Source organism: Mastomys coucha, unplaced genomic scaffold (genome assembly GCF_008632895.1).
Source record: "Mastomys coucha isolate ucsf_1 unplaced genomic scaffold, UCSF_Mcou_1 pScaffold4, whole genome shotgun sequence".
In the NCBI taxonomy this organism is placed as follows: Eukaryota; Metazoa; Chordata; class Mammalia; order Rodentia; family Muridae; genus Mastomys; species Mastomys coucha.
This window is the reverse complement of record NW_022196910.1, coordinates 34,435,404-34,463,036: the sequence shown is the minus strand read 5'-3', so window position 1 is coordinate 34,463,036 and position 27,633 is coordinate 34,435,404. Positions and strand designations below refer to the sequence as shown.

The 27,633-nt window shown below is 38.3% G+C and overlaps 1 protein-coding gene across 7 annotated transcripts in view; it reads right to left on the bottom strand.

Annotated features, from left to right (window-relative positions):
* The window catches only part of Lin7a (lin-7 homolog A, crumbs cell polarity complex component), a 182,117-nt gene that overhangs the window by 89,428 nt on the left and 65,056 nt on the right, over nucleotides 1–27,633 (bottom strand). For 6 of the 7 annotated variants that reach the window (XM_031348859.1, XM_031348856.1, XM_031348857.1 and 3 more), the window contains one exon: nucleotides 12,236–12,354. Coding sequence is in view for 1 of the 7 variants with exons in the window: in XM_031348855.1 (XP_031204715.1) it covers nucleotides 12,236–12,354 (119 nt within the window). In the remaining 6 variants the exon portion in view is untranslated. Of the gene's footprint in view, nucleotides 1–12,235; nucleotides 12,355–27,633 lie in introns of those variants that run through there. The other variant, XM_031348861.1, reaches the window with a different exon arrangement.

The window sequence follows — 27,633 nt, the reverse complement described above, 5'->3', positions numbered from 1 at the left end:
GTCAGAGACAGCAAGAACATCTAACACCAGAGATCAACAGATGGTGAAAGGCAAACACAAGAATCCTATCAACAGAAACCAGGACTACTTGTCTTCATCAGGACCTAGTACCCCCACCACAGCCAGTCCTGGTTATCCCAAAACACCAGAAAGCCAAGATTTGGATCTAAAATCATAGCTCATGATGTGTGGTAGGCCTTTGATGGCCGGCCGCAATGACGACAGAACACCGAGACTTCTTCTCTCGACGGTTTACTCAGGAAATTTTCTTTTGTGTTAACAGCTCTTTTAGATTCCTAAGTGTTAGGGCTCTTTTAGGTGTTACGGCTCTTCTTGGTGTCACCACCTCCTCCCGCCTCCCAGGCGCTGCAGTTCCTCCCCCCTCTGTGGATCGTGCTTCTTACTTCTAGGTGTTACGGCTCTTCCCGCTTCAGTGAAATGGGCAGCAGCCGCTGCTCTTGCTAGTCTCCTCTGCTCTTCTTCTGTAGAGTCGCCTCTGCTCCTGCTTCTGCATAGTCGCCGCTTCTCTTGCTTAGGTGGAGTGGCGTGGACCACTGCTCTTTCTTCTGTGGAGTGGCCTGGAATGGCCCTGACTGCCTATAGAGCGCCCCTTATATACCCAAGTCTGAGCTCTCGTGGTTCTCCTGGATTGGTTCCCTGGCAATCGCCTCATTAGCATACACCTGCTTGGGAGGGGTTTGGTAGCATGCACCTGCTTGGGAGACACCTAATTTGCATGAGCCTGCTCAGGAGGGGCGCATGCACAGTAGAATCATCTATAGCTGCCACTGTGCACATCTTGGATTTGATCATCCGAGCAGCTGCCTACAATGATGGTGCTAGAGGAATTTAAGAAGGACATGAATAACTAGCTCCCTTAAAGAAATACAGGAGAACACAGGTAAATAGGTACAAGCCCTTAAAGAAGAAACAAAAAAACCCCTTAAGGAATTACAGGAAAGCACAAACAAACAGGTGAAGGAATTGAGCAAAACCATCCAGGACCTAAAAATGGAAGTAGAAACAATTAAGAAATCACAAAGAGAGTCAACTCTGGAGTTAGAAATCTTAGGAAAGAAGTCAGGAAACATAGAAGCAAGCATCACCAACAGAATACAAGAGATAGAAGAGAGAATCTCAGGTGCAGAAGACACCATAGAAAACATTTTCAGGATAGTCAAAAAATGCAAAATGCAAAAGATCCTAACGCAAAACATCCAGAAAATCCAGGACACAATTGGAAGACCAAACCTAAGGATAGTAGGTATAGAAAAGAGTGAAGACCTCCAACTTAAAGGGCCAGTAAATATCTTCAACAAAATTATAGAAGAAAACTTCCCTAACCTAAAGAAAGAGATGCCCATGAACATACAAGAAGCCTATAGAACTCCAAATAGACTGGACCAAAAAAGAAATTCTTCCCACCACATAATAGTCAAAACACCAAATGCACAAAACAAAGAAAGAATACTAAAAGCAGTGATGTAAAAAGGTCAAGTAACATATGAAGGCAGACCTATCAGAATTACACCAGACTTCTCACCAGAGACTATGAAAGCCAGAAGATCCAGGGTTGATGTCATACAGACACCAAGAGAACACAAATGCCAGCCCAGACTACTATACCCAGCAAAAGTCTCAATTACCATAGATGGAGAAACTAAAGTATTCCATGACAAAACCAAATTCACACAATATATTTCCACAAATCCAGCCCTTCAAAGGGTAATAAATGGAAAATTCAAACACAAAGAGGGGAACGACATACCTGAAAGAACAAAAGTGTAATCTTCCAACAAAACTAAAAGGAGATAGCCACATGAACGGAATTCCAGCTCTAACAACAAAAATAACAGGAAGCAACAATTACTTTTCCTTACTATCAATGGACTCAATTCCCCAATAAAAAGACATAGACTATCAGATTGGGTATGTAAACAGGACCCAACATTTTGTTGCATATAGGAAACCCACCTCAGTGAGAAAGACAGACACTACCTCAGAATAAAAGGGTGGAAAACAATTCTCCAAGCCAATGGTCCCAAGAAAAAAGCTAGAGTAGCCATTTTAATATAGAATAAAATCAACTTTCACCCTAAAGTGATCAAAAAAGATAAGGAGGGACACTTCACGTTCATCAAAAGGTATGTTCTACCAAGAAGAATTCTCAATTCTGAACCTCTGTGCTCCAAATCAAAGGGCATCTACATTCATAAAAGAAACTTTACTAAAGCTCAAAGCACATATTACACCGCACACAATAGTAGTGGGAGATTTCAACATCTCACTCTCGGCAATGGACAGATCATGGAAACAGAAACTAAACCAGGATACAGTGAGACTAACAGAAGTTATGAAACAGATGGATTTAACAGATATCTATAGAACTTTTTATCCTAAAACAAAAGGATATACCTTCTTCTCAGTACCTCATGGTACCTTCTCCAAAATTGATCATATAATTGGTCAAAAATCAGGACTCAACAGACACAAGAAGATATTCCTTGTATCCTATCAGATAACCGTGGACTAAGGCTGCTCCTCAATAACATAATAAACAATAGAATGCCCACATACATGTGGAAGCTTAACAACACTCTACATAATGATAACTTGGTCAAGGGAGAAATAAAGAAAGAAATTAAAGACATTCTAGAGTTTAATGAAAATGATGCTACAACATACCCAGACTTATGGGATACAATGAAAGCAGTCCTAAGAGGAAAACTAATAGCTTTAAGTGTGTACAAAAAGAAACTGGAGAGACCATATACCAGCAATTTGACAGGACACCTGAAACACTAGAACAAAAAGAAGCAAATTCACCCAAGAGAATTAAAAGGCAGGAAATAATCAAACTCAGGGCTGAAATCAACCAAATAGAAACAAAAAGAACTATGCAAAGAATCAACAAAACCAGGAACTGGTTCTTTGACAAAATCAACAAAAATAGAAAAACCCTAAGCCAGTCTAACTAGAGGGCACAGAGACAGTATCCTAATTAACAAGATCAGAAATGAAAAGGGAGACATAATAACAGACACTGAGGAAATCCAAAAAAATCATGAGATCCTACTACAAAACCTATACTCAACAAAACTGGAAAACCTGGATGAAATGGACAATTTTCTAGACAGATATCAGGTACCAAAGTTAAATCAAGATCAGATCAATGATCTAAACAGTCCCATATCTGCTCATGAAATAGAAACAGTCATTAATAGTCTCCCAAACAAAAAAAGCCTGGGATTAGATAGGTTTAGTGCAGAGTTTTATCAAACCTTCAAAGAAGACCTAATTCCAATACTCCTCAAACTATTCCACAAAATTGAAACTGAAGGCACTCTACCAAATTTGTCCTATGAAGCCAATATTACTCTTAAACCTAAACCACACAAAGACTTAACGAAGAAAGAAAACTTCAGACCAATTTCCCTTAAGAATATCGATGCAAAAATACTCAATAAAATTCTTGCAAACCGAATCAAAGAACACATCAAAACGATCATCCACCATGATCAAGTATGCTTCATCCCAAGGATGCAGGAATGGTTCAATATATGGAAATCCATCAACGTAATTCACTACATAAACAAACTCAAAGAAAAAAAACACATGATCATCTCATTAGATGCTGAGAAAGCATTTGACAAAATCCAACATCCTTTCATGATAAAAGTCGTGGAAAGATCAGGAATTCAAAGCCTATGCTTAAGCATAGTAAAAGGAATATACAACAAACCAGTAGCCAACATCAAACTAAATGGAGAGAAACTTGAAGCAATCCCACTAACATCGGGAACTAGACAAGGCTGCCCATTCTCTCCCTACCTGTTCAATATTGTACTTGAAGTCCTAGCCAGAACAATTAGAAAACAAAAGGAGATCAAAGGGATATGATTTGGAAAAAGTATGCACTCTCTGATAAGTGGTTATTAGCCCAGAAGTTTGGAATACAGGAAGAACAACCCACAAACCACAAGAAACTCAAGAAGAAGGAAGACCAAAATGTGGACACTTCATTCCTTCTTAAAAGGTGGAACAAAATACCCATGGAAGGGGTTGCAGAGACTAACTATGGAGCAGTAACTGAAGGAAGGACAAGCCAGCCTAATATAGCTGTCTCCTGAGAGACTCCGACAGTACCTGACTAACACAGATGTAGAGGCTCACAGCCATCCTTTGAACTGAATATAGGGTCCCCAATGAAGGAGTTAGAGAAAGGACCAAAGGAGCTGAAGGGTTTGCAGCCCCTTAGGACGAGCAACAATATGAACTAACTAGTACCCTCAGAGCTCCCGGGGACTCAACCACCAACCAAGGACTATACATGGTGAGACTGATTGTTCTGGTAGCATGTGTATAGTAGAGATTTACAAAGTTGACCATCATTGGGAGGAGAGGCCCTTGGCCCTGTGAAGGTTCTGTGCCCCAGTGTAGGGGAATGCCAGGGCCAATAAGTGGGAGAGAGTGGGGTGGCAAGCATGGGGAGGGGGGAGGCAACAGGGGTTTGTTCTTGTTGTTTTTGTTTGTTTGTTTGTTTGTTATTTGGAGGGGAAACTGGAAAGGAGAAGTCATATGACATGTAAATAAAGAAAGTATCTAATAAAAAGAAAAAAAAATTTTAAAAAGTGGGGAAGATTCCCTAACTCCTTCTGAGTCTAAAAAAATAAAAATAAAAATAAACAAAACAAAACAACAACAACAAAAAAACTTCCTCACTTGCCCCCATGATTTACAAAAGAAACTGTGAAGATACTTTTTTTGTCCCAACTAATGTTTCTATTAAAACATATCAAACATTTTAATTATTATCACAAGACTCAGGAAATCTTTCCTCAGGAAAGGTTTGCCACTTACTGAGCATCTACTCTTAGCTCGGTGTTCTATTTGTTATTTTTCAAATAGAAGACACAATCAAGATTGACAAATTTAAGAAATACAAAGTTTATATAATTAAGTAATTACAAGGGAGTGGAGCTGGGTTTGCTCGAATTCATTGTCTATAATCTTTGCACATTTGTCTATTTCCTCTACCCACCCACAATACTGCTTACTTACCTGTTGCCTTCCTTCTCTCCCCTACACCCAGCCCTTGCTCCTTTTCTTCCCAATTCTCGTCTGTCTCTCTTCTTTCCAGTTCTTTCTCCTCTGTTATCTTTGTCCAATCTCTTGTTACTACTGATCCTACTACGTTCTTCTCTGGGACATTCAGCTTCTATGTTCTATCTTCCAAATAATCATAGCTCTCTCCTGAAGCTCTTATCTGCACTTTGGTTCACATGGTAGACTGAGCAGTAAGAATGCCATCAACCTCTGCATTCTATGACTTTTGTTCCATGTGCTCACCCCAATATCTTTTGGGAAACACATGTCTTCCTAAACAGTTTGCTAACATCACTGTATTTTCTTTTACACCTTTATATTTGTTTATACCTTTAAGTCCATGGTACGGAAACTTTATATAGAGAAATAGTATAAAATTTAGATGGGGTATAGATTGGCAATGGAGGGCTAATGAATTCTATCCCCAGGAACAGAAGAAAGGAATAGAGAAACAATATGACTAAAATTCCTCAAAGAGTTATAAGGTACATAGTTGAAATTGGGACTTGTATTGACTACTGATTTTCACATGCACTTACTCATTTATTTATTTTACTTTACTTTTCATTTATTTTAGTTTATTGTGTTTGATACTGGGATACAAATATTAGGAAAAATACGATTAAGCAACCATCCCAGGCCTTGTTTTAAATTAGGAAAAGGGGGGGAAGAGAGACAGGGAGTATGTATATCTTATCAATTAAAGATACTGATTTCAGCCTTTTACCAAAATAAATTTTGTTTGGTTGTGAGATTTGGTCAGTCAGAATACCATTGATTATGCTATGGAATAATAATCTTAAAGTCTTGATGACAGGGAGTAATAAGCATTAATTTCTTGCTAGGAGTCTGTGTTCATTAAGGTTGAATAGACCATCTATTTTTCACTCTGAAACCCGAGCAGACTGATAAAATCATGCTATAAACTACCTAGGAAAGGAAGTGAAAGTCATGTACTAACTCAATGGCTTCCAGTAGAATTCAGAGCATAGTAAGGTTTCCATTCACAAACCACTGGACTGAAGCAGTTAGTAACCATGTCTACCTTTAATGACAATAGAGAAATCCAACTCTAGAGTGTGGTAAGTAGTAGATGAGAATTAGTATATTTTGGTTCAACCTTACAGACTATGACAGCATAATATGCATGTGGAGGTGTTATATTTTCTTACATTTTACTACATTAGAAATTTTAAAAATCTATTTACTTATTTACACTCCAGATTTTATTCCCCTCCTGGTCCACCTTCTGACTCCATCCCACACCTCCTCCCCGCACCCGTCTCCACGAGGATGTCCCCACCCCACAACACCCATTGGCCAAAGGAAAAAATTTGGGTGACTATACAGTTTTGTTCTATACTTTTGGTTCAAACATACATATTACAATAATAAAGGCTGGAGGTCATCCTCTCCAGGAACCATTCTTGGTAGTTTTTCCTACTTAAGTCTGGAGCACATAATCCTGGAGAGTTGGAAGCTCAAATGCTTTACAATCTGGAAGATGGTCAGAGTAACCAAATTACTAATTAAATTTTTTTATTACAATGGCTATGAAAATAATTTATATTCAGCTGCTGAAATTGAATGTTCTCTCTCTCTCTCATAATGGTTTAGTTTTTATTATTTTTATTTTTTATTTGAGAATTTAACACATTATATTTCATCATCTTCTTTCCTGTCCCCTAGTTCTTCCAAGATTACCTTCATCCAATTTCATGTGCTTTCTCTTAAAACAAAATCAAAACAAAAGAAAAACCCCCTAATACTCATGGAGTTTGATTTATGTCAGCCATCTACTCATGAACATAGGGTCACCTGGAGGGGGAATTGATACAACCAGTGTTACCCCACTGAAGAAAACTGATCTTTTTCAACTCCCAGCAGCTACCATTTGTGAATAGCTTCTTGACTAGAGGGTAACTCTTATGTTCGCCTCCCCTTCTCCGAACTGGGATTCTGCTTGGCTTGAGTCTTACCAATCTCCTGCATGCCATCAGGGTTTCTATAAATTACCATGTGTGTCAACCCAGTTGAGTATCAAAAATGCTGTTTCCTTAACATTGTCCATTCTCCTTGCTCTTTTAGTCTTTCTGCCTTTTATTTTTCTTCATCGATCCCTGAGCCTTGGAGGAGAAGGGTATGAAAAACGCATTTATGGGTGAGCACTCCAAAATCTCTCACTCTGAAAGGATTGTAGGTCTCTGTGTTAATTTCCATCTATTGCAAGATCAAGCTTATTTGCTCAAGGTTGTGGTATGCACTGAGCTATGAGAAGAGCAATACACCATTAGGAGAGTTTTTGTTTCCTTTTCCTCCCTTTATTTATTTATTCACTTTACATCTAGATGGCAGCCCTGTTCCTCTACTCCCAGTCCCCCTTTAAGCTCCTCCCCATTCTCTCTCTTCTTCTCTCCTGAGAAGGGAACCCCACCCCAAGCATGGGTACCCACCGACCCTGCCCTGACACATCAACTCAGCAGGACCAGGTGCATCCTTTCCCACTGAGGCCAGACAAGGCAGCCCAGCTATGAGGAAGGGCATCAGAAGGAGGCGACAGGGTCATTTCAAACCCTGCTTTACTTGTTAGGGGCCCCAGTGGAGACCAGGTGGCATATCTGCTACATATAAAGAAATGTTCAACATCCTTAGTCATCAGGGAGATGCAAATCAAAACAATGCTGAGGTTTCTTCTTACACCCATCAGAATGCCTAATGTCAAAACAAGTGACAGCACCTGCTGGAGAGGATGTGGTTCAAGGAGAACACTCTCCATTGCTGGTGGGAGTGTAAATGTGTACAATCACTTTGGAAATCAATTTGGTAATCTCTCAGAAAATTGGAAATAACTCTACCTCATGGCCCAGCTATCTCCTGGGCATATCCCCCAAATATACTCAACCATTCCACAAGGACACTTGCTCAAATATGTTCATTAAGGGTCATTTTATTGCTGTGTTCTTTTAGCAGAATAATAGTGGCATGTTTCCTCCTAGGTCCTGTGATCTGTCTTGACTCAGGTTTTGACCTCATTAACAGTATAAGGGATGAGTTCTAGCTAATGGTGGGCATTAAATCTAATAGAAAAGTGGTCCACTGCTCTCCTAACATTCATACCACCATTGGTGCAGCCCGATATCTTGCAGATAAATCATTATTGCAGCTTGCAGGTTGTGTGGGATTCATTACTTGTCTTCTATACTAGCATGTACAGCACCTCCCAGAACTATGAATGGTTGGTCTCTTAAATATGGTCATTTATACACTTCTTTCTTTATGGGGGGAGGGAAATCCTATATCTTGGCGACCACCCTGCTATTAAATTGCTCTTATGAAATCAAACATCGCCATTTTGAAATCATTAAATTTGTACCTCAACTTTAAAATTTATACTATTATAGCTATCTATTCAGTGTAGAGCTAAAATGTGTTAAAGTTACTAAGAAAAAAATCACAAAAAATGGCCAGTGTTATACAATCCTTATTTCATCAGTCATTCAATTCTTATGTGAATATTCTCTTATCTGTTTGTATAGATATATCTCATTATAGAATTTTAGTATCACATACTACCCTATTTCTTGGTCATGTACTCTGAAGTTATTCATAGAATGGGTGCAGTTTAATCATTGGTTGAGTTCTTTCAAGATCTGCCAACAATGAAGCACAACCAAAAAAACAATCTGTCAACCCCTGCCTGTGTGCTGAGTTTGATGCTACGTGTGGCTTGGCATAATAATGTGTTGCACTTATCTACTAATAGAGCAACACCTTTGTCAGGTGTGTATGTTGACAGTCCTCCTCTCAATACTGATCTCAGTATGCATTTATTTTTTTAGACTTTAGAATCCCATATTACTGAAAAAATAGTTAAGAAGACTTTTAATATTTTCTGAGCACTCATTTTTAGCATAAAACATAAAATCTCATTCAACTCTCCTCTTAAAAGCATTATACATATGCCAGGAGTTGACTTAGTAGGCTCACCCTACTTGTCTAGCAAAGTATGAAATTACCCCATAATAGAAGGATAATCATTATTGCATTTATATAAGGCATTCTTTACAAAAGCTAACCTTGCCTTATTTTGGGCATTTCTTGGCAGTTGTGTGATCTGTATCGTGTTTTGCTGTGTTAACAACAACAATAACAATTGTTGCATTTATATTAGGCAGTCTTTACAAGGGCTAAGCCTACCTTCTTGTTTTCAGCAGATGTTATTGTCAGGTGTAGGACCTGTATCTAGTTTTGCTTTGTTAGTTATAACCAATAATGTAGTTTAAATTTTAGGTAGCAGATATCTCTGTAAAAAAACAACAACAACAACAACAACAAAAAAAAAACAAAAAAACCCAAAAAACAAAAAACAAACAAACAAAAAAAACCCAGGTAATTTGACAATAAAAAATTATTTAAGTGAACATCAAAAATTTCAGAGATTCCATGCCTGCCATACAGAGACCGGGAATGAAAAATTTCTTGGCCCAAGCTTACTTAACATTTAGGCTCTTTTTTCCAGACTTCCTCGAGTCACCTTCTTTATTGGCTTTTGATTCACCTATCTGGCAACATATACTTATATTCTTTGATGTATCCTCATTTGAAGGCCTTTTTGTTTAAAATACCACTTAAAGTTGTTGTGTTATAATGTTGCCATTACTTCGGACAGCAAATGTAATGCAATGCAGAGATAAGAATGAAGATAACTGTAGATTGTAGTTGCAGAGCCAATTCTACACCCCTAGTAAAAACACCAGACAAGGCAATTTCATAAGTATTGACTCCAAGAACAAAATTATGACTATCTACATTAGTGTGAATGTAAACTTACTTGTACCAGTTCAAGTTTGTACAGTGTTAGGTAGTTATTTTGTTTACACTCTTCTATCAGTGAATATTTTTTTTTGGATTCTTAGCTGTTAGCATATATTGATTATACTAAATAATGTGCTTTATTGTAACATTTTTCTGCATCTCTATCCATTTTTCAAGCCACAAACTAAGAACCTGCAGATAATTCTGTCTCTTAGATGTTAGATACTTAATTCCCCATCAATCTCAGTTCATTTTCATCTCAGAAGTATATGAAACATTTGACAGCTCTCTGCTATTTTATGGCTACCACCATCCCATCTCTTACTTGATACCCTCAGTCTTTTGTTTCTGGTCTCTTGTTTTTACTTTTGTACCAGTATTTGTGTTTTTTCATTAGCTAGAGAGATTTTCCCAGAACAAGTCAAATCAGGTCAAAACACTCCCAGAATGCCTCACAGGAAATAAAGTCCAGTGTTTTTATATGGTCTATGAAGCTTTATGTAACCTGCTTTCAGGCTGCTTCTAGGGAATGTACTTTGCTCATTGCATGAAGTTATTCTGCCTTTTGGACTAGTCTATCCATGCACTGAGACCCTTATTGTCTTTGAGGTTTTGCATTTGTGGTTTGCTGTGCCTGAGACACTATCTTCCTTGGGATGTAGATAACTTTTTCAATATTTCAATTATTCTTTTTTCTGACCTTAAATTGATAAAATCGAACTCCATCACCTCTGATCCTGATTTTTTCCTGTCTATGGAATCATTGTCTCTCAGTTTTCTATTGTACAGTTCTTTGACACCATTTTCTTTCATGAAGAATGCAAGTTTTGTGAACATGGAGGCTTTGAATTGATCATGAGCCATATAGTTAGTGAGGAGAGAGATTTTATGCTCCTTGTCCTTCAGTTACAGAAACCAGAATGTTATGACACAGAAGAGATGATAGAATCTCTGAAAAAGGAAAAGTCTTTGGCAACAAAGCCTCAAGAGATTACAAATTCGAAGACTGAGAAAAAGTCTGGAGAGCTCAGGCATAAACTTCTGCAGCCTTTACGGGAGGTTATCTGAGAGGAATCCACCAGTTTCTGGGCACCTTGTACATTTGGTACTAAGGTGAAGACTTGCCATAGAACCAGTACATCTTGAGAAATTTCCTTTCAGCCTTTGATTAACTGACAGGTTGAAAACTCAGTAATGTAATTATAGTTATTTATTTAGACTATGCTCAGTACCAACAAAGAGCAAATCGTGATCAATTTCATGGGAGAAAAAAAACTGAACGCAAACATAGTATATAAAGCAAACCCCTGCCAAACTGAAACTCTAAATGCACTGCAGAGGGTAGAGTTCACATCTGCAGAGGATGTGCATCTCTGCCACAGTGAAGTAGGTCTTTCCTACCTATTCATGCTCTTAAAGCAGCAGCAACCACTCAAAGTTACAAAGGATGATAGAAGCCTGGTGCATCTGTCCTTTAGAGACATGCGCTCTGGGCTAAAACAAACTCTTTCTGGTGTCGAGTGGGTTCATGTGGCCTTTAAGAGGAGACCAGCAGAAGATCCATCAGCTATGACTCCTAAAACAACAGCTAAGCTAGATGTATAGGCTATGCGTCCTGATGAATGGGTTTTTAGTGAGTGATGGATGAGGAATAATAGGTTAATAAATAAATGAGATAGCTTATGTATCTCAAGGAGGTTTTCTTGAGACCAATTAAATTAATCAGTTGAATAAGTTAATTCCACCAAGATCCAATTTGTGAAATGTAAATTGTCATATGAACACAATGTGTTTTACCTCACTTAACAAAAACAATGATTAGCCAAGAAGCATTATGCAGATTTGCCACAAAGGCATGGCAGTTTATTTGGAAATATTTCCATTATCACGCTAGGCATTAATATTTGAGTAAGCATAACTTCAATTGGTAGGAAATTACTCTCTAAGACTTAACTATGAAAAATGTACTCAAGTATACCCCTAAGAAACCACCTCATTAATTATGATTATTTCTATTTGAATTTCCACGAGGCTTCATGTGACGGCCCAGTAGATTAGAATGCACACTACAGTCACTTGGTGAAGCAGGTCCTTTGCCGGTATCATAAAATCAACGTTCAGTTTTATATAAATGTATAATTTCTGCCTGGGTCTAATTTAAGAGTTTAGCAGACTAAATTATATTTTATCATCTGTCCAAGGAGCTAAAAACAGAAAGCAAAGATGTACTTCCAAGCTTAACAATTTCAACTGTTTATATGGCAAAACGTGTTTCCTACTCAGAAGACATATGGCTGAGTTCTCAGCGTCCTACCTCTCGGATTGCTGTACAAAACTCACTCTGAAGCACCTTTTTGAGAGACTGGAGCTTGTGCACTGGTACTTCTCCAGATTCTTGTAGCTTTTCCAGTAGTTCAATTGCTCTTGCAACATCTGAGTGGGGGGAAAAACATTAACATGAAGACAGAGAATAAACTACTGCATCAGCCAAATGCCATAATTTCAAGTGAGTGGTGACATCATTTCACTTGATCATCATGTGGGCTTCATTGTAAAATCAGAATTTATCACTTGGAGCTTATTGATTTCACCTTTTGACCAAAGGCCATTTAACTCATTAAAAGTAAGCCTTTATTTCTACCTTTGATGGTGTTTCTTAGCCTTAAATGCACTAAGTATTTCAGACTCAAGATCTTTCTACTTCAGCCTCTTAAAATACCGAAGTGTGCCCACCACAACTGCCAGGACTGTTGTTTTTTTGTTTTTTTTCTTTTAGAGTTTGCCTTTTCTTTTTTTTATATGACATTTATCGTAGATGTAATGTTACAATGATTAGTACTATGATTTGATTGTTATGTAGCTCCTTTAGTTGTCTGTAAACTCTATGAGGAAGAAACATAACCAGATTGTTTGCTCCCATAGTCTGATAAGGTATTAAGAATGAGTATTTTAGCTGGGCATTTGTGGCGCACGCCTTTAATCCCACTTGGGAGGCAGAGGCAAGTAGATTTCTGAGTTCAAGGCCAGCCTGGTCTACAGAGTGAGTTCCAGGACAGCCAGGGCTACACAGAGAAACCCTGTCTCAAAAGAAAACAAACAAACAAATGAACAAAATAAAAAATAAAAATATATGAAAAAGGAATAAGTATTTTACAGAGAAAATGATTTGACTAACTCTCCATCTCACCACTTGTTCTAGGTCCAATAAGTAGTGTGGTGGTTTGAACATGCTTGGCCCAGGGAGTGGTACTATTAGGAGGTATGACCTTGCTGGAGGAAATGTGTCACTGTGGGGTGTGTATGTGTTTGTGTGGGGAGGACCTTGTTCCACGTCCTCCTTTTCTGCCCTATGGAAATAGCTTATTCTCCAACATCTTTTTATACTCTACAATGTTACCTTTTCAAAACAGAGTTCTGGCCATATCTCCATTGACCAGCCTTTAGAATAATATTGAGAGAGTTTTGAAATATTAAAGTCAGAGGTTAATATAGCAAGAATTATGTTATCTTTTATAGCCAGCAAAGAAAGCTGAAATCCTTGGATCATTTCACATTGCCAAAAGAAAATAATGTAATGAAAGCCTATTTAAAAATATTTATAGTGATTCCTTCCTACACAGGTGCTGTAGTCAGCACCCCACCAAAAAGCCACTTAGGCATTAAACAGTAGGATATTGAGCTTTCAATTCCTAGGCAACAAGCTATAGGGAATATTACATGTCACTGCAGTAAGATTATAAATTGATTCATCCATTCATTTGTCCATGCATCCGTCCATCCATCCATCCATTCATCCATCCATGCATCTATGCATCTATCAATTTAAGGTTCTGTTATATTTAGTGCAAAACTTATAATAAGAATGATGTTTTTCCTGAAATCATGGGATTTCCAATCTAATGAGAACAAAATATAACAGCACAGTTGCCTATAGGGTAAAATTGTTACACTTCTGAATCTGGGTAAGCTTAGCATGGATATGTGTATCTAACTGAAGCAAATCACCAGGAAGGGACTTTGGATTCTCCCCCGCTGGGGTAGTTATTTTTATTGCCAATTGTAGCCCAAAGTAAAACAAATCATGAAATCAATGCCATCCTGTCAGTTTCTAAAGTCTGACTTCTAGTACATAAACTGAAAGACAGCACAGTCAATTCGACAACACTAGGCACATCTACAATTACTGATGCACCAGCTGAGATGTTATGCCTTTCCAGCACATAAAATACTCTACCCAGATACCCCATGGGCACAAAGAACTCAGTATGTTTAAAACTGAACTCATTATTTTTTTTTTCCTTGAAAACCAGCTCTTCTCTTCCTGCATTCTGTATTTCCATTAATAGGACCCCAAACAGCCTGACTCCCAAGCTTGGCTGTGGCATCGCTGTTCACGCTCACTCCCACATGCCGTTACTCAGCAAGCTCTATAGATTCCATCTGAACAGGGCCCTCTGAATGGAACTCTCTACTTCATTATTTCACGGACGCCTTCATTGTCTCTCACCTGAGCTACTGGAATGCAACCTCCCTAATTAATCTCTTATTTAAAGGAGTCTTTTCCTTTTTCAGACCAGCCATGGCATTGCTTCTAGAGTAACTATCCAGAATGAGAGATCTAGTTCTTACACCCTTGTACATAAAACTTCACTGACAGCCACTACCTAGTAGATAAAATTCAGGCCATTTGGGGGTTTATTGAAGGCCTTAGCAATCAAACACTTCTTGCATTGCTAACCACCACCTCCTCCTCAAACTGTAGCTTGGAAACCTGTTTTTTTGTTTGTTTGTTTCTGCTGTTGTTTTTTATGTTGTTTGTTGGTTTTTTTCTCCTTTCCCCTTTCTAAAACAAGCCACAGAGTGCCACGCAATTATAGCACATTTCCATTGGCATGCAACCCATGCTTTGTTTTAGTAAAGCTACCTTTGTTTGTGAATGGAGATGTGGTGACAGAGGAGATAATCCCTTCTCTTGCTTTTATGGAATGGGCAGTCTTGGGTCACAGATATGCTACAAAGATGCATATGCTTAAAGCCATTGCTACAGGAGGTCTAGGCATGTATAACAAAGATATGTTTCATCCTGTGGGAGGCCAGAGAGGGTGGACACTAAGCAAGCTCCTAGGTAGATGGTGAGAATGGTGAGACCAGGAAAAGAATGAAGAATGATTCATGAAGATACAATCAGTGAAGATGGAAGGCTTGATTAAGGAAGTGTGGGTCATTTAAAGTCCCCTTTCATGCCAGAGCCTGACCAATACAGTTACAGACTCAAAGCCAACCATTGAACTGAGCATGGGGACCTCAATGGAAGAGTTAGAGAAAGGACTGAAAGAGCCGAAGGGGTTTGTAACCACATAGGAAGAACAACAATATCAACCAACCAGAACACCCAGCACTCCCAGGGACTGAACCACCTACCGAAGAATACACATGGAGGGAATACACATAGAGGGAACTATGGGTCTAGCTGCATATGTAGCAGAGGATGGCTTTATCTGGCATCAGTGGGAGGAGAGGCCCTTGGTCTAGTGAAGGCTAAATGCCCCAGCATAGGGAAATGTTAAGGTGGTGGGTGGGTGGGGGAGCACCCTCATAGAAGCAGCAGGGAGGTGATAGGGGTTTTGTGGAGGGGAAACTGGGAAGGGGGATAACATTTGAAGTGTAAATAAATACAATAACAAAGTACAGAAAGAAGTTCAGTAGGGTTAAAGCTGAAACAAGAGAGAATGTACAAGGAGATGAGGCAGAGAGAGGGCATATCATGCCTGATGCAGGATGATTTAGTCCCTGTCCCAAATAACCTCTCTTCAAGGATGTCTTCATTGACATCTGAATTCCTATGGCTCTTTGTTGCCTCATCGGTTACACTAGCTATTCCTCTCATGTTGTCTCAGTTTTCATACCTGTCATCTTCCTTCATCCATGGAACCTTATTTTTTATGTATGTGTTCCCATGTTTCATGGTATATGTGTGTGTCCATGTGTATCCATGTGTGTGCTGGCATGGACAAGTACAAGATGGCTGGCCACACTAACCAGCAGTCAGAAAGCAGAGAGGTGACTGTGGGTATTTAACTTGCTTTCTTCTTTTTATTCAATCCAGGATTCCTCCACCAATGGTTCCAATCTCATGCAGAAGGTGTTTCCTTTCTTCCTTTGCAACCATCTAGAAATAGTACCCTCAAACACACTCAAGCATATTTCTGTGATGATTCTAGATCTTGTCAGGTTGGTAGTGAAGATTAACCATCAGAGCTGAATATTACAATCACCCAGGGAATTTTAAAATCACAGATGCACAGTCAGGCACATGCAAGGGATTCCAATGTGGCTGGCACAGCACTGTATCTGGACATGAGGCTTAATGGCTTCCAGGGTTGATAGCAGTGCTCTAGAGGGCATGAATATTTTAAAGTTCATGTGGGATTACATTGTGCATTTAGGGCCTTTAAAAATCAGTTGCAGATTAATGGTTCCAAATATAATTGTTTTTGAGCTCACTAAAGAGGGACGACTGATGTATAAGCTCCTAACCCTCATCCCCATTTGAGAGATGGTGATTGAGAAGGTGTGAAAATAAAGCCTGAATATCTCATTTAAAAGAACTACTCAAAGTGAGAGTGTAAATAGTGGTACTGACTCATAAGTAATAAATGTGAAAACCTTGTCTTCTATTATTTTTTGAGATAGTTTGTAAAAAGGATGCTAAATTGAATTCTTCAAGACATCTAAGAATTACTGATAGAAGTGATTATGGTTGAGTAGCATCTCCTTTTAATACTTTATTTTTAAAAAAATTGGCATTTGATCATTTTAATACTTTTTTTTTTTTAACATTTGAACACTGACTGATAAACCCCAAATCTTGAGTAGTATCCACTCTTCTGGGTTTTTAATGCTTCCAGATGATTTCTATGGCCATGCAGGGATGCAAAAGAATACTGTCTAAGAAAAACAAAACAAAAACCAGATACTGCTCCAGTTTGACTTACTGAAAGTAAAGCGACTTAGTTATGTTGCAACCATTACATCATTCACACCCCTTATATGGCATGCCTTGGTAAAGATAGAATATTTCCAAAGAATTTTTTATACTAATTTTGGACAGAATCACATAACATTTGCTTCTGCTCCATAGCTAAGGGAGGAAGGTCTCAAGAGAGTGGAACTTTAGAGAATGGAAGCTCTGAGAGGATTAGCATGTCTTCCTTGGCTGCATAGGCAGTGGGGATTGTCATCAACCTGCCTTCTATGTCTATCCAGCCAGGTCAAGAGGGTTTAGGCAGAAATGACTTGGGCCCTGAGCCTTCTTGCTGATATTGGTCCGTTTGAGTCCAGCAACGTGAAGCCAGGGAAAAACCAGAAGGTGATGAAAGATAATGGATCCTGAAAGCCAACATGGGGAATACAATACAAGCCTGGCCAGTGTTGGAAAACAAAAGGAAGTGACTGAGAACTGGATGTGAGACCTGGACCTGTATACAGAATTCTGCTTCTGTACAAAACACAAAAAAAAAACAAAAAACCAAACCAAAACCCTCAAGACCAGGATCCTGGAAGGCAGACAAACTTTTGAGTCAGCTCAATAGTTAAAAGTTCTACAGTGAAGCTTGTGGCTTACTTATTAGAATGATCTTGTGGTTCTTGTTCAGAACTCCCCTGCATTTTTTTTTGAAACCTAAATTGGTTCCTAACATAAAAGCTCCAATCCACGTGTGTCTTTGTTTAGGATGGACACTAGATAAGGTGGGAAGGCTGCTAAGCAGTCACAGGCAAAGATGATCCCCAAGAGTTCTTCTTTCTGAAAAGTTCACCTTAGTTACCGACTCTTAACATTGCCACCCCACCAAGAAAAGAGAACACTTGGGAACCATATGTGTGTACCCTCCCACCTTTATAACTTCAGTTCTATTTACCCTTCTCTTTAAAGCAGTGGGAACCTCTAATTGGTCATCCGTGACTGGGGAATCTTAGTCCATTTTCAGATGCTCTAGAGAATGCTACTGTCTGGCTAATTTATAAAGAACAGTTTATTTCTCACAGTGGGTCTTGAGGCTGAGAAAGCCAAGATTGAAGGGTTGCAGCCTGGTGAGGGATTTCTTACTGAGTCATGATACAACAGAAGCTATCACGTGGGAAGTAGACAAAACAGAGCTAGCTCCTAGAACAGAACCACTCTCAAGAGAACCAAACCACATCTACAATAATGGAATGCACTGATAATTAACCCATCCACAAAGGTAGAACTCCAGTGACTCATCCCTCTCAAAATGTCCTGGTTGGTATTGTTACAATAGCAATTAAATTTCACCATTGATTTGACAGAGCTATTCAAACCACAGCATGCTTCTGTGCCTCCCTCCCACTTAGACTTTTCTGATATACACAATGCATTCCTTCCATCTCCGGGGTTTCAAACGCCTAAATTTATTCCAGCAACAACCCTGACGTTTAAAGTTCAAACTATCATCTAAATCAGATATAAGTGACATGCAATTCACTACTCAAGCTGAAACAATTTCCCTTATCCAGGAGACTCTGAAATCAAAATTTAATCTACTCTCAAAATACTGTGATAAGACTAAAATGAAACAGACTCTAGCACTCCAAAAAATAAATAGAAGTGGGGTGAAACAGATAATTTGGAAACAAATTTTATAATTAGGACAAAGTACAAATAAGGCTAATATTTTATAACAAAAACCACAGCAGGTCTTAAAGCTGGAGAACTAATTCAATTCTTTATCTTGCAAGATGGACATAGAGGTATACAAATACGAATCTGATTTCTACAGGTTCTTGCTTTCCTTGACTTTCTCCCATTGTCTTGGTCCCTTTCTCTGCATATTAATCATTTCATCAAATAACTGCATGGTCACTGCATTTGTATTCTTTTCCAAACTAAATTCTTTCTTTTACCCATACAAATTTCAAATTGCTTAAATCTTTATCTGGTTCTCAAATTTTCTTTTAATTCTATCTTCCAAGATTAAGTAACTTATCTTCTATCTCACAATATATATAGTTAAACATAGCCATGCAGCTGCCTGAGTGCTTGCTGCTTAGAAATTTTGGGGGGAGTTGATATTTTAGTCTATCACACTGATGTTCCAACCCATAAAGCCTTAGGACATGGACATAATCCCACCAATTTCTTTGCTACTATATAACAAGAGTGCCCTTTCCTTGAGTCTCCAGTATCTTATTTATTGATCATCTTGATTTGAAACCTCATGTCTTTTACTGACTGAATTTCTGTCAACATTTTTACCATGGCCTCAGTAAGTAATTTCTGTGACATTATAAACTTTCCCATTTCTTTTCTACTTCTTGCCTCTCATTAGAATCATCCTTAGTACTCTGTTCACAACAATACAGACTGCTGCTAACCTCTTCCAATCTCTCTGAGCCTCTCTGCTTTCTGGTTGTTTCTGAGCCTTTCTTGTTGTTGCTATTGCTTCTCATCTGGATACCAGTCTGTGTCAGTCTGTTCTCTGACCCAAACTCATAGACTGGGTCACTTATAGAGAAAATACATCTATTTCTCTCAGATCAAAAGGATGGTGTGAGTCCATGGGTATGGTGCAGACAAGGAACATTTTGTGCATAATAATATGGGAGAAGGGCAAGCAAGCACACACCAGCCAGAACTCATGCTTAAAGAATACCTAGCCTACTCTCTCTTTAATGGCATGGATCCATTCTGAGGATAGGCCACTGCTTACCTAATCACCTGCCAAGGCTTTTACTGATTAACATTTAACTGATTACAAGGCACTCAGCACAAAGATGGTAAGGAGATACTACAACTACAACTTAAGGGCATGGTATATTAGTATCTTCATAACTTTTAACTCACTTTATCTTTGCACATGATTGCACATGGGGTAAATATCTCTGTGTTACAAATGTTCTCATCATGGTTATGCAGGGTTTAAGTAACTCACTCACAAATGGGAGATTTAGTGGAAATCGGGTCTGAGTGATGTTGAACCTAGTGTCTTTTATTCCCGTTTCCACCATGACTTTACTTTCAGCAGCTTTTCTTCTTTGACATTCAGTACTTTCACAACAGCTCTGTGCTCTGCAGGCTTTCTTGGTCAGACACCGAGCTCTTAATTTTTCCTCTTTCAGTAAAGATTAACCCTTATGCATTTACCAGTGTACCTCTCTCAGGTGGGAGTTATTGACCAACAGGATCACCTGGGGAGCTTTCAAATGACAGAATAGAATGGCTATTAGTCTAGGCAGCCCACTGCAATTACATGGGAGTACTGAAGAAAAATAAAAGATGCCTGGATTCTACTCACATATATTTCTGATTTCATTGAGCTTGTGTTTGACATGGGTATTATGGACATCAGAATCCTGAGTTTCCTAGCAATTATAATGGAAAGTTATACTGAGGCATGGATTTTCAGTGTATCCGTGCCATTTTAATTACAATTATATTCATTTTATAAAAGAGGAAGTTCACATCCAGAGAAAAAAGCTTGCTCCCCAGGGAAAGAGCTGATAATGAAGAATTGAAATTTGAAAAAAGAAATAGTGTTCTAGAATCTGGGAAACATTTGAAATGTTGCTTAATAAGACATATGCAGCCAGATGTTTGTATCTTGAGGTTCTACTCCATAGCTGTAATTAAACATAGGTCTGAAATAGAGTTAGGATCAATGAATGAATCTGTTCCAAATTTTTGTCATTATTCCACAATAGAGTAGAATATAACAATGATTTACATGATACGTTCATTTATGAAATAATTTAGTTATAATGAATAATTTTGAGATGATTGAAAGTAGACATGAAGATATCCTTATGTTTTTTTCCATAAAAGATCTGAGCATTTACAGACTTGCTAGCTATGACGGGTGGAGATATTTTTTTGGATCAGTATGAGCTAGTGGCTATCATTCATTGAGAACTTATAGTACTTAGAAAAACCCTTACATGCATACAGAGATTACTATTATTTCTATCATACAGGCGTTGCAAAACAAAATAAGGCTTAGATTTATGAACTATCTGGCCCAAAGCTATACAACCAATAAATGGGAAAGGCAGTCTTAAAAAACAAAAACCATCAGTATTTAGTTCTGTTGCCTATGTACTTATCTATTTATTCCTCTAACCTGATATTTAAAATAGATTGAAAAAAAAAGATAAGTTTCACACAAATTATCATTTAAATATGACAATACACATCATGAGCTGGAGCAAACATTTGTGAGATTGCCTCAGGATGCATTTGTCCATAATAACACTGGATTGTAAAAAAAAAAAAAATAGTTCTTTTCTTCTTTCACATAGCTAAATATGTTAATGTGTGGAGAGTTGAAACAACCATTACTGTCATTCTAAAGATGGCTTCCGGGGTCCTAAGGATTCAGAAGCAGGAAAGTTAAGGGTTCTAGTTCTTGATGTCTTTATCCAGCTGTTGTGCCTCTGAGTGTCTGACCTCATGATTCTTGATAATTAGACAAGAATATTCTTTACTGTTTGTTTCTCTGTGGTTTAACATCAAATGCAAACTGCATAATAAAGAGGAACCTGAGTTTGGTGGCACGGTTCTAACATGCAGGGTTGAGATCATACAGAAAATAGTTTTGTGTTACATAGTGGTTCCTTTGACCCCAGTAGGCATGGAACATTTCTTTAGGAGAATATTGTTTAGGGTGAGAAGGAGCCAGTGATGACAACCAAGGGAGGAGAATCCCACAAAGAACAACATAAGTAAAGTTCCTGAAGTGGCAGGAGGAAAGCATACGTGCGAGAAGGTCAGCATCCTACTTGCTTTTGGTGGTTGTGATAGAATATTGACCTAAGCTAACATAGGGAGCAAAGAGTTTATTACAGTTTCAGGTTACACTTCGTTATTGAGGGAAGCTGTACTGGCTGTTTTGTGTGTCAACAAGCTGGAGTTTATCACAGAGAAAGGATCCTCCCTTGAGGAAATGCCTCCATGAAATCCAGCTGTAAGGTATTTTCTCAATTAGTGGTTAAGTGTAAGAGGGCCAATTGTGGGTGGTGCCATCCCTTGGCTGGTAGTCCTGGCTTCTATAAGAAAGTAAGCTGAGCAAGAGAGGGGAAGCAATCCAGTAAGCAGCATCCTTCCATGGCCTCCACATCAGCTCCTACCTCCAAGTTCCTGCCCTGAGTGATTTCCTGTCCTGACTTGCTTTGGTGACAAACAGCAATGTGGAAGGGTAAACTGAATAAACCCATTTCTCCCCAAGTTGCTTCTTGGTCATGATATTTTGTGCAGTATTACAAACCCTGACTAGGGACAGAAGCCAAGGCAGGAACTTGGAGGCAGGAACTAAAGCAGAGACCATAGAGGAATCCTACTTACTGGCTAAATCCCAGTGGTTTGTTTAGCCTGGTTTCTTATACTACCCACAATCACCTGACTAGGGATGGCACCACCCACAGTGAACTGTGCCCTTCCACATCCATCATTAATGTAGACATGTGTGCACAGAACACTCTTATGGAGGCTACTCTGTAACTGAGAGTCCTTAATCCTAGGTATGTCTTGATACATGTCAAGTTGATGAAAACTAACCAGCACAACCAGGCAGATCCAGCTTCAGTAGAAACTGGCAGTTGAGGCAGAGAGTGGTAGCAACAGTTGTGTGATGGTTGATGATTAACAACTGACTCTCCAGAACAAACACAAAAACTCCAAAACAGCCTTGACTTCTAGCACTCACTGATTTTTGTTGTGTAAATTCTCCTATAGAGTCCTACTTGAAGCTCCTGATATGGTATCCCTGTCTTGCAAAATTCATAAATATTTAATGATGGTTTCTCACAAACCAGGGAGCAATAGATCTGGCACCCTACTGGATGAGGGTCAGTGTCTGAGAAATAAGCAAGCAGTCAGATTTTGTTCAAAGATTTTGTAAGTGGCTTTGTTGTTGTTGTTGTTGTTGTTATTGTTGTTGTTGTTGTATAATTACTAGATAAAGTTGTTAGAGATAGTTTGGCCAAAGAATGAGGCAATCTGGTTCACACTCCATAACCATTCCCATGGATGCTATCTGTGGGATTCGTTTTAATGGATCAAGGGTGTATATAGGATGTCAGTTAGGAAGACTTGTATTTCAGCAGCCCTGTGAGAGAAAGAAGAAGCTTAGCTGAGCGGGTGGCAGTAAGGACAGCAAGACATGGAGATAAAACACAGGGAGGTATGAAAAGAACAAACGTTGTGATGCTTGCCACTGCTGTCTGACAAAGTCTCCACATAATGCCTGTCAGGCAGAAATGGGTATATTGGTGCCAGTAAACTATATTATCAGTGCTACCTTAGTTATTCTGTATTTTTGAATATCTGGATATATCTTAATTATTCTGGCTAGGCAAATGGTGTTGACAAATTTCATAAGAATCAAGAAGGGAAAGTCAGAAGCATGCAGACTAAATTGTTTTTAAAGTAAATGATATGGAGATGACACGTTCTTGTTACCCTCTTTATAGTCATAGAAGTTGCTTCAAGTCAAATCAGTAAGGGATTATCTCAAATATTTCATCACTGTATCAATCAGCTGAAGGGTACCATTAAAAATGTAAAATCAAAGTAGCCCCAAAGTTATAACTTGGTAGTACCCACTTAAATGGTTTATGTCAGATCTACATGAGAATTAAGTATATTTAAGTATTGATGTATCTGAAATATCACCTACATTTGAAAAATGCTTCTTATTTTCTCATTAGCTTTGATTACTGTGAGTCTTCACTTTTTGTTTTGTTATTAGCAAAAAATGAAGAAATGTGAAATTAGAGAATGAAGTTCTTGGAATTAGAAGTCCTTCCAATGAAGTGATTTGATATCTTGTTTTAAAAGACATATTCCTATGCTTGACCAACCAAAGTTTGAGTGCAACCACTATGCATAGCTATATCTTGCCCTAAGCCAGCACTTCCTACAAAGTACTGATTGGAGTAATTACTGTTAAGAATATGTCCCAACAAATGCATATACAAAACCCCAACTGATAGCTTTTTAAAAAAACATATGAAAAAGCTGTGTCTAAAGTGTGCAGCAGAACATGTGTACCAACGTGATAAAAATCAGTGGTCCTCAGTGCTTTGTACCTCTACTGTGATATAAAAGGAAATCCTGCCAACTTGCAAGTTACTAATGAGAAATGACAATTAGTTTGTCTTCCTCATTTGACACTGTTGCTGCTCTGATTTGCCAACAACTTGCTATGTTTGTTAAATGCAGACTAATTGGTTCACCTCTGGAAGAACTGGCTTAAATTAAACAAAAATATTTCCTCATTGAGCTGTTGAAACTATTCCACTTAGTAGTTACTGTTGAGCACTTGGTGATCTCCTCTACATGGGATTTGAATCAACACTGAGCTACATCACACACAGAGACAACAATGAACATTTAAATCATGAATTTATATAATTCATCTTGGCTGGAGCTGCTCAAAACTGTTTGCCAAGCCCATCGCATCCAAGAGAACAATTTATGCTACAAAATGAAAAGCTGTAGTTGCTAAAATATTCTCTGCCATGGAAGGTATCTATTTCATTTGAAAGTGATTACTTTCCCAATAAACAAATCTTTAGGTACACAAAGCTTAAGATAAAGCTCTCTTTGTTAAACAATTGCTGTTATGTAGTCGGAATGAGTAATGTGTTCCCATTTTCTCTGGGTGGCTATATTCAGCATTTTGTCTTTTTTTTTTTTTCTTTACTTAACAAAAATCACCCAGTTTTCTTTTTCAATAAGATAAAGTTGTAGCTTGGTTTGCTTACCATCCCCTGGGACTTAGGATGCTGGAAGTCTTCTGCTTTCTTCTGCATACATTTTCCTTTCTCGTTTTATTTCATATCTTTCCTTTTCTTCTCGATTTTCCCCTCACTTATCTAGTTATCTTGCACCCGTGTCTTCATGTGATTACAGCCCTTCACTGGGCAATCTTATTCTTAATCAGAGTGAAATCAGTTCATCTCAGTCTTCTGCTCCCTGAGACTGTGAGAGCATCCACACGAATACGCACCTATCTTGATTGTCTTTTCAGAGCTCTGAGTACTGATTTGGCCAAAAGGTAATTTGTCTTAATATATCAAAAAGAAGTCATACAAATGTACAAATCACTGTTCTCCTTTAATGCTAAGCACTAGAATACCTGTTTCTTTCTTTCTTTTTTTCCTTTTCTGTACTCATGAATGTGGGGGCATGGTATTCATTCGTGTATATTTGTACGTATGCTGGTTGGTGTACATGCATATGAGTACACATGCATGCATTAGACTCCCAAGGTTGGTGTTGGCTATCATCCTTCATAGCTTTTGCATTTTACAGAAAGGTCACTAATGACACTCAGAGCTACCAAATTTGGCTAGATTCTAGTCAGGTTGCTCTGGGGAATCAGTCTTCTGTCTTTACCTTCCAAAAGAGCCATCATAGGAAGGCTGCTATACTCACCTGACATTTATTGGATTCTGAGAATTCAAATTTGGTTCCTGATGCTTGCACAGAAAGCACTTAACCACTGAGTCAATTCCCAATCCCCAAACCAGTAGAACATATATAAATTTTTTAACTTAACTTTTGTACATGCATTTGAATATAATATTGTATCATGACAGTTGAAGATACTTAGCACTGTTAAATTGAAAATATTATATTAAATATATATATTTTATTTATGTGAATACAATTTAACTGTCTTCAGACACACCAGAAGAGAACATCAGACCCCATTACAGATGGTTGTGAACCACCATGTGGTTGCTGGGAATTGAACTCAGGACCTCTAGAATAGCAGTCATTACTCTTAACCACTGAGCCATCTCTCCAGCCCAAATATATTTTATATATCATGTAAAAATTTTTGCTCATTTATTATGAGTAATGACATTGTGTCAAGTTATATTTGGCAAAGATTAGATTACAGAATACAAATTATAAATAAAATATAAGATTTAAGGGACTGGAATTCACCTATCATTAATGATCCAATTTAATCTACAAATTAAAGCATCGATGAGTTTAGACTACAGTTCATTTTGGCACTCATGGAAATCTTTAGAGAATTCAGTTTTCTAAGATCTGTCAAATAGTGAATGAGAACTGCGCAATCTAAAATAAAACATTTTGTAAGTAGATATTTTGTTTGGAAATTTTGATTATAATCTCAAAAATTAAAAAAAAAAAACACCCTACATCTGACAGAGAACTAATCTCTAAAATTTTCAAATTCAAAGTTGGATACCAACAACCCAAATAATCCAATTAAAAATGAGGTACAGAAGCAAACAAAATTCTCAACAGAGGAATCTTAAATGGCCAAGAAGCACTTAAAGTAATGTCCAAAGTCCTTACTCATTAGGGAAATGCAAATCAAAACAAGTTTGAGGTTCCGTCTTATACCCATCAGAATGTCTAAGATTAAAAACTCTAGAGATGGCATATGCTGGTGAGGATGTGGAGCAAGGGGAACACATCTTCATTACTGGTGGGAGTGTAAATTCATACAAACTCTTTGGAATTCAATTTGGCATTTTCGCAGAAAACTAGGAATGGTTTTATCTCAAGACCCAGCTACACCACTCCTGGGCATATACCCAAAAAGATGCTTCACCATCCCACAAATACACTTGCCCAACTTTGTTCATAGCTGCTTCATTTGTAATAACCAGAAATTGGAAGCAACCTAGATGTCCCTCAACTGAAGAATGGATAAAGAAAATATGGTACATCTACACAGTGGGTTACTATTCAGCTATTAAAAACTAGGACATCATGAACTGTGCAAGCAAATGGATGGAACGAGAAAATATCATCTTGAGTGAGGTAACTCAGTGCCAATAGGACATGTATTATATGTACTCACTGATAAGTGTATACTAATCATAAAATATAGGATATCCTTGTTACAATCCACAGACCCAAAGAAGCCAAACAAGAAGAATGGTCCAAGTGAAAAGCTTGAATTTCATTTAGAAGGAGGAATAGAATAGCCACAAGAGGTAGATGGAGATAGGGAGGGAACTAAGAGGGAAGGGAGAATGGATAGGGCAATGGAGAGTTTCAGGATCAAGTGATGAAAAGAAGAGGAGAGATGGGTAGATGGCCATGAAAATTAATGGAAATTTGCAACTGAAGAGGGTGAGGAGGTTGGGGCATTTACAGGACAAGACAGAGACCTGGGATAAGGGAGGTACCCAAGAATCCGTGTGGGTGACCTTAGCTGTGATTCACTACATTGTAGACATAGAATCTGAAGAGGCTACCTCCTTAGCCAGACAGGAAACCCAGTGGAGCAATAGAGATACCAACCCACTCACTAAACTTTCAAACCCCAAATTTATCCTGTCTACAAGAAAGGTAGGCACAGGGATGGAACAGAGACTGAGGGAATAGCCAAACAATAGCCAGCCCAACTTGAAACACATTCCAAGGGCAAGCACCAATCCTTAACACTATTAATGATGCTCTGTTATTCTTGTAGACAGGAACATGTCTTCTGAGATGCTCTATACACAAGTTGACTCAGACAGATGCAGATGTCCACATCCAAACAGTAGATGGAGCTTGGGAACTCTTATGAAAGAATAGGTGGAAGGTTTGTGGACCCCAAAGGAGATAGGAACTCCACAGAAGATCAATGGAATCAACTAACCTGGAACCTTGGGGCTCTCAGAGTATGACCCATCAACCAAAGAACACACACAGGTTCGATC